This window comes from Eubalaena glacialis, chromosome 2, assembly GCF_028564815.1.
Source record: "Eubalaena glacialis isolate mEubGla1 chromosome 2, mEubGla1.1.hap2.+ XY, whole genome shotgun sequence".
NCBI classification, from domain to species: domain Eukaryota; kingdom Metazoa; phylum Chordata; class Mammalia; order Artiodactyla; family Balaenidae; genus Eubalaena; species Eubalaena glacialis.
The window spans coordinates 118,447,576-118,454,993 of record NC_083717.1 but is presented as its reverse complement, the minus strand read 5'-3'; the positions used below and the strand labels follow the sequence as shown (position 1 = coordinate 118,454,993).

The following is a 7,418-nucleotide window of genomic DNA, read 5'->3' as shown; positions in this document are numbered from 1 at the left end:
CCCAGGGATGCAAGGATTCTTCAATATACGCAAATCAATCAATGTGATACACCATATTAACAAATTGAAGAATAAAAACCATATGATCATCTCAATAGATGCAGAAAAAGCTTTTGACAAAATTCAACACCCATTTATGATAAAAACTCTCCAGAAAGTAGGCATAGAGGGAACCTACCTCAACATAATAAAGGCCATATATGACAAACCCACAGCAAACATCATTCTCAATGGTGAAAAACTGAAAGCATTTCCTCTAAGATCAGGAACGAGACAAGGATGTCCACTCTCACCACTATTATTCAACATAGTTCTGGAAGTCCTAGCCACGGCAATCAGAGAAGAAAAAGAAATAAAAGGAATACAAATTGGAAAAGAAGAAGTAAAACTGTCACTGTTTGCAGATGACATGATACTATACATAGAGAATCCTAAAACTGCCACCAGAAAACTGCTAGAGCTAATTAATGAATATGGTAAAGTTGCAGGATACAAAATTAATGCACAGAAATCTCTTGCATTCCTATACACTAATGATGAAAAATCTGAAAGAGAAATTATGGAAACACTCCCATTTACCATTGCAACAAAAAGAATAAAATACCTAGGAATAAACCTACCTAGGGAGACAAAAGACCTGTATGCAGAAAACTATAAGACACTGATGAAAGAAATTAAAGATGATACCAACAGATGGAGAGATATACCATGTTCTTGGATTGGAAGAATCAACATTGTGAAAATGACTATACTACCCAAAGCAATCTACAGATTCAATGCAATCCCTATCAAATTACCAATGGCATTTTTTACGGAGCTAGAAAAAATCATCTTAAAATTTGTATGGAGACACAAAAGACCCCGAATAGCCAAAGCAGTCTTGAGGGAAAAAAACGGAGCTGGAGGAATCAGACTCCCTGACTTCAGACTATACTACAAAGCTACAGTAATCAAGACAATATGGTACTGGCACAAAAACAGAAACATAGATCAATGGAACAAGATAGAAAGCCCAGAGATAAACCCACGCACCTATGGTCAACTAATCTATGACAAAGGAGGCAAAGGTATACGATGGAGAAAAGACAGTCTCTTCAATAAGTGGTGCTGGGAAAACTGGACAGCTACATGTAAAAGAATGAAATTAGAATACTCCCTAACACCATACACAAAAATAAACTCAAAATGGATTACAGACCTAAATGTAAGACCGGACACTATAAAACTCTTAGAGGAAAACATAGGAAGAACACTCTTTGACATAAATCACAGCAAGATCTTTTTTGATCCACCTCCTAGAGTAATGGAAATAAAAACAAAAATAAACAAATGGGACCTAATGAAACTTCAAAGCTTTTGCACAGCAAAGGAAACCATAAACAAGACGAAAAGACAACCCTCAGAATGGGAGAAAATATTTGCAAACGAATCAACGGACAAAGGATTAATCTCCAAAATATATAAACAGCTCATTCAGCTCAATATTAAAGAAACAAACACCCCAATCCAAAAATGGGCAGAAGACCTAAATAGACATTTCTCCAAAGAAGACATACAGACGGCCAAGAAGCACATGAAAACATGCTCAACATCACTAATTATTAGAGAAATGCAAATCAAAACTACAATGAGGTATCACCTCACACCAATTAGAATGGGCATCATCAGAAAATCTACAAACAACAAATGCTGGAGAGGGTGTGGAGAAAAGGGAACCCTCTTGCACTGTTGGTGGGAATGTAAATTGATACAGCCACTATGGAGAACAATATGGAGGTTCCTTAAAAAACTAAAAATAGAATTACCATATGACCCAGCAATCCCACTACTGGGCATATACCCAGAGAAAACCATAATTCAAAAAGACACATGCACCCCAATGTTCATTGCAGCACTATTTACAATAGCCAGGTCATGGAAGCAACCTAAATGCCCATCAACAGACGAATGGATAAAGAAGTGGTGGTACATATATACAATGGAATATTACTCAGCCATAAAAAGGAACGAAATTGAGTCATTTGTTGAGACGTGGATGAATCTAGAGACTGTCATACAGAGTGAAGTAAGTCAGAAAGAGAAAAACAAATATTGTATATTAACGCATGTATGTGGAACCTAGAAAAATGGTACAGATGAGCCGGTTTGCAGGGCAGAAGTTGAGACACAGATGTAGAGAACAGACATATGGACACCAAGGGGGGAAAACTGCGGTGGGGTGGGGATAGTGGTGTGCTGAATTGGGCGATTGGGATTGACATGTATACACTGATGTGTATAAAATTGATGACTAATAAGAACCTGCAGTATAAACAAACAAACAAAACAACTAATACTAAACTTTCATTGGGTTATTTGTATGGAAATATGTTAATATAAATGTTTCAGACATTACATGAAATTTCTAAAAATCTTATATGTTCTGGTATAATGTTATAAGTCATAATCCTAGTTATTACTTTAAAATGTATATCTCAGAAATAACTAATTTTCTTGTCAACTGCATTATTATGAACTTTCATCAAATCTTTAACCGTGGTCATTTTTAAGTCTTTTGTCATTTACAGACAGTTCTGGGTGTACTCTGATGCTTTTGTAAATATGTTCCTATAAAAGGGTTTCATCTTCAGGAAATTCATGGAAAAGACTCTGACAAGTATAGGTTTCTGGTACCTGACTGTACTGCTGAACTGAATGAATAAGCATTTTCAGAACTCTAATGAAAAACTGATGAGCTCATAAAAGTGCTAATAAAAGATCAAGATGAAAAAAAAAATTAATTACATGGGACTGAGTGAACTGATGAGGATGAGTATAATTTTTGTGACTTTCTGGTTGAATTTAAAAAAAGAAAAAATCCCACAAGAACTCAGAGGCAAAGAATATACAAATCAATTTTCACTGCAAAGTAAAGGAGCTGTTGCAGTGGAGGATTACTGGACTGAATGTCAATATTATGACATAGTATGAGTGTGTTTCATGTTTGGTAATTGCAATCATTGTTGCTTTTGTTGTGGTCATCCATGTACAATGCTTGGTGTCAGTCTATTTATCTCTTGTAAAAATAAAATACAGTGTGTGTGAAAAAAAAAAAAAAAAGAATGATATTTGCAGGGATAATTGACACTTGAAGCTGAGTTTTAGGTGATGTTGTTATCTAGAAAAGTAGGCTTAGATTTCAGCATCTAGAAGACTTTTTTTTTTTTAATTTGGTTTTTTAATAATTAAATTTTGTCATTTCTATTTTTAAGGAAGATAGAGCATATAAACCAGCCATACTATTATAGGACAAGAACTCACAACAATCTTTATATGGATTATAAATAATAATAATAACAATAATAGTAATATATCAAACCCAGCACATTATCATTTCCCCAGTGTTTTCACCTACAGCATGGAGCAGTGGAAGCAGCTGGCAGTCTGGGGCCCTCAGAACAGTTGAAGCTGGGAGTTTAGGTTGGATGGGACTCTGAAAAAAGATGTAGAAATTTGGACAAATCGTTTTCCTTTTATAACCTCTGCTGCTTCATTTAAACCAGGCTCTGATTTTGTGTCATTTTGGTTTTCACAGAAATTCTATGTCTTAGTGGGAAAATTATATTTGTGCTCATTTCACAGAAGAAGAAACAGACCCAGGGTCTGTTTATCCAGGATCACACTGCTGGTTGGTGATAGATCAGGGGTCAGAATTCGGGTTCTCTGCTGAGGTCTAGTAGGAGCCTTGACCAGAGGTCAGACACAGGGGCAGCTGATCCCCAAGGATGACCCCCAGGAAGTGTCTGTTCTTTCTGCAACTTCATGCTGGTAGGTCTTGGGAAACTCTGTCTAGAATTGTTAACTATTCCTCCTGCCTGTTTCTTGTGACCTTCCCCCATGCTCCAGGCTGTGATATATTGAGGAAAACAAAGAGGCCCGGGATAGGCAGGGAAATGGTGGAGAAGATTATTCAGACATCATGTGAAAGGGAGTGACCTGGGATAAAATGGGGGCACTGGGTGGGAACAGAGTTGAACCTAAAGAGAAGGTGGTGGGGTATTAGATAGAAAGCTAGGACACAGAAAATCTAGGTCCTAGCCCGAGTGTTTTCACTTACTAGCTGTAAGAGCTTGGTGAGTTCATTTCTTCAAGTATTAGATACATACTTACCTTTTTGTTCTCCATAGGGCTGATATGAGAATGAAATGAGATAATAGACATGAAAATATTTTGTAAATGTCTATATAATCATAATATGATTAAGTGTGATTCAAGAGCCTCAAGAGTGGATTCCTAACTCCATTATCTCTCAAGATTGTCATGAAAATGTCATTCTATAATTAGAATTTCCTGTCTGAGGATCTAGGAGGACTTTCCATTCTGTTGGGCAAGCAAGTTCCCTGACTTTTCCCCTTCCCCAAATATATATCCTCAAGATCAGGTTGCAGATACAAATACCTTTAAAAAGAAATAACAAGTTTTATTTGACAACTAGCAATAAGAGTTTTTAAATGCCTATGCCTCTCTTTAGTCTACTGTCAATGCAGCAACCAGGAGGATGACCCTTTTACAATGTAAATGGGATGATGTTACTCCTCTGCTCAAAACTCTGCTCAGAAAGGCTTCCCATCTCATACAGAATTAAAAGTTCTTACTATGGCTCACAAGGTCCTGCACAATTTGGCACTCTGTATACTCTCTTTGACTTCATCTCTGATAATTTCCCCCTTAATCTCTCTACTCCTACCAAACCAAACTACTTGCTGTTACTGGAACACAATTCCGCCTTAGGATCTTATAGAGAACTTGCCTCCCTCTGCCTGGAATGCTCTTCCCTCAGCTGTCTACATGTCTCATTCCCTCATCTCCTTCAAGCTTTTGCTTAAATGTTGCCTTCTCAGTGTGACCTTCCCTGATCATCCTACTTAAAATTTCACCCTTTTCTCCCACACTTCCTGTCCTCCTAACCCCTTTCTCCATGTTGCTTATCACTCTCCAACATGCTATATTTTTACTTTTTACTTTTTCTATTGTCTGTCCCTCACTAGAAATTAAACTCCACACAGATAGTGTTTTTGACCATTTTGGCCATAGTGTATCTCTAATGACTACAGGAGTGTCTAGAATAAAGTAGATGCTCAATAAATTTTTGTTGAATGAAAAAATTACTGCTTTATATGATGTTAAAACATCATTTATATAAGCATGAAACTTTGTCCCTAATCTGGAAGATTCTCAACCATGAAGAGCTAAGGGGATAAGAAAGTTTTTCTGTTACTAAATTCTTTAGGTAAGAATCCATTAGGCATTTAAATTAGATTACTTATTCACTTTAAAAAGTATTGTACTGTCTTAAGAAATGCCTTGCGTACACTAATGATGATCACCTGGGATAACTTCTCTTGTTCTAGCTTCACCTCCATCCCCCCAAAATCAAAACTAAAACAGTGTGTGAAATAGGACAAATATAATGCCCTCATATTACTATCTAAGAAGTTATTCATGTTGAAAATATTATTATTACACTTAGAATGCAATCTGAATCAGCTATGGTTTAGCTCTGCCAGGTTAGTTGAAGAATAAAACATGGATGGACTCCACTGAAAAATATCTTCTTTAAAGTGTGCATTGGAGAATTAGCAGCAGTATATGAAGTCTTTCTTAATTAATCTTTTATGCCTGGACAATGGTTCACTTGTTCTCATGTAGATTAGTTTATGTTCATTCTATTCTCAGGACTTTCTTCAGTGCAGCCTTCCTCTCCTTGTTTGTTAAGCTGTAAATCAGGGGGTTTAAGAAGGGAGTCACCACAGAATAGAATAAAGTCATAATCTTCTGAATTTCAACTGGGTTATCAGCTGTAGGGCTCACAAACATGGCCAAAAGAGCGCCAAAGAATAAGCACACTACTGTCAGATGTGATCCGCAGGTGGAAAAGACCTTCTGCTGGCCAGCTGCTGAAGGGACTTTTAACACAGTTATCAGTAAAAGGGCATAGGAGCCAAGGATGTACAGAAGAGTTAGTATGATAATGAGGGAGCTCAGGACATAGAAGACAATCTCAGTGACAGGAGCTGGGGCACAGGACAGAGCCATTAGTGGGTCCATGTCACACACAAAGTGATCGATGGTGTTGGGCCCACAGAAAGGCAATTGAGAGAGCTGCACAGTGGAGACAGAGTAACTAAGGAACCCAAACACTCAGCAAAGAGACGTCAAAATAGAGCAGAAGCATTGGGTCATGATTGTTGGGTAGTGCAATGGGCGGCAGATAGCAAGGAACTGATCTTATGCCATGATGTAGAGGAAATATGCCTCAGTTATACCAAGGGAAGTAAAAAAATATAACTGGAGGAAACAGCCAACAAAAGAGATGGTTTTTGTCTCTGAGAGGAAATTGATTAGCATACTGGGCACAGTGGAGGTAATGTACCAGATTTCAAGGAAAGCAAAATTCCCTAGGAGAATATACATTGGGGTATGGAGCCGTTGGTCCCACCTCACAGCACAAACAATGGTCCCATTTCCCACCATGGTAAATATATAGACCCCAAAGAACAGTGAAAAGAGGAGACATTGTAACTCTTGACAACCAGGGAAGCCTAGGAGGACAAACTCAGTCACCGTGCTTGCCACTGAATTGTTCATGAATCCCAGAACTGCAGAGAAGACAGAAGACACCAATATATAAGTTGTTTTGTTTCTTGAAAAACTTGTAGGAAACCTATGCAAGGTAGCTATGTTGCCTGTTTGGCAATTAGTTTGGAATAACCCATCAATTAACTCCTACCTCTTATTTAAAAGCCACCAACCAACAATCCTAGTGATCCCAAATTTCAGTAAAATTGGGTTCATAACAATAGAATCTTTACATTACTTGGACTTTCTTTATCAATGGGTTAGGTTAAAAAAACTCCCCTCTTCCCTTTGAAATTTTGGAAACTCAGAAGCACTACCCTCTGTGAAAAGGAGCAAGGTGGTTATCAGTTTGCATTTCTTTTCCCTACCCATCATTAATTATTTCTAATAGAACACCTTTTAGTCTGAGTTAATTTTTAGCCAAGAATTAGGAGTGAGATAACTAATTTTTTGGGCATCTCTCCCCAAGTGGAAAGTACTTGACATACTTCTCAGATACTCCAGAGCTGTGAATGTCCATCATTCACTCTGAGCTGTTCACATCAGAATAATTTTCTCTTAGAACATATTAGTGAATTAGTGAATAAGTCTCAGCATAGAAACCAAGAGGAGAGGTCATAGTAAAATTTTTCTGGAGAGTACAGAATTAAGTTACCTCAGAATATTCTTGAATTGACTTTACTTCACGCTTTTATTGTAAACGCCTCTAATGTGTCAATTGAGTCTCTACTACCCTAAACAAGGTGGGGAAAGGGGGGAGGGAGGTCCAAGAGGGAGGGGATATAGGTATACATATAGCT

The 7,418-nt window shown here is 37.5% G+C and overlaps 1 protein-coding gene across 1 annotated transcript; it reads right to left on the bottom strand.

The window, feature by feature from the left end:
- Positions 1-5,700: 5,700 nt before the first annotated feature.
- Positions 5,701-6,657, bottom strand: LOC133085322 (olfactory receptor 11H4-like). Its single transcript, XM_061182308.1, is given in 1 exon segment — positions 5,701-6,657. A coding segment is annotated over 1 exon segment (927 nt). The 5' UTR covers positions 6,628-6,657.
- Between the last annotated feature and the right edge of the window lie 761 nt (positions 6,658-7,418).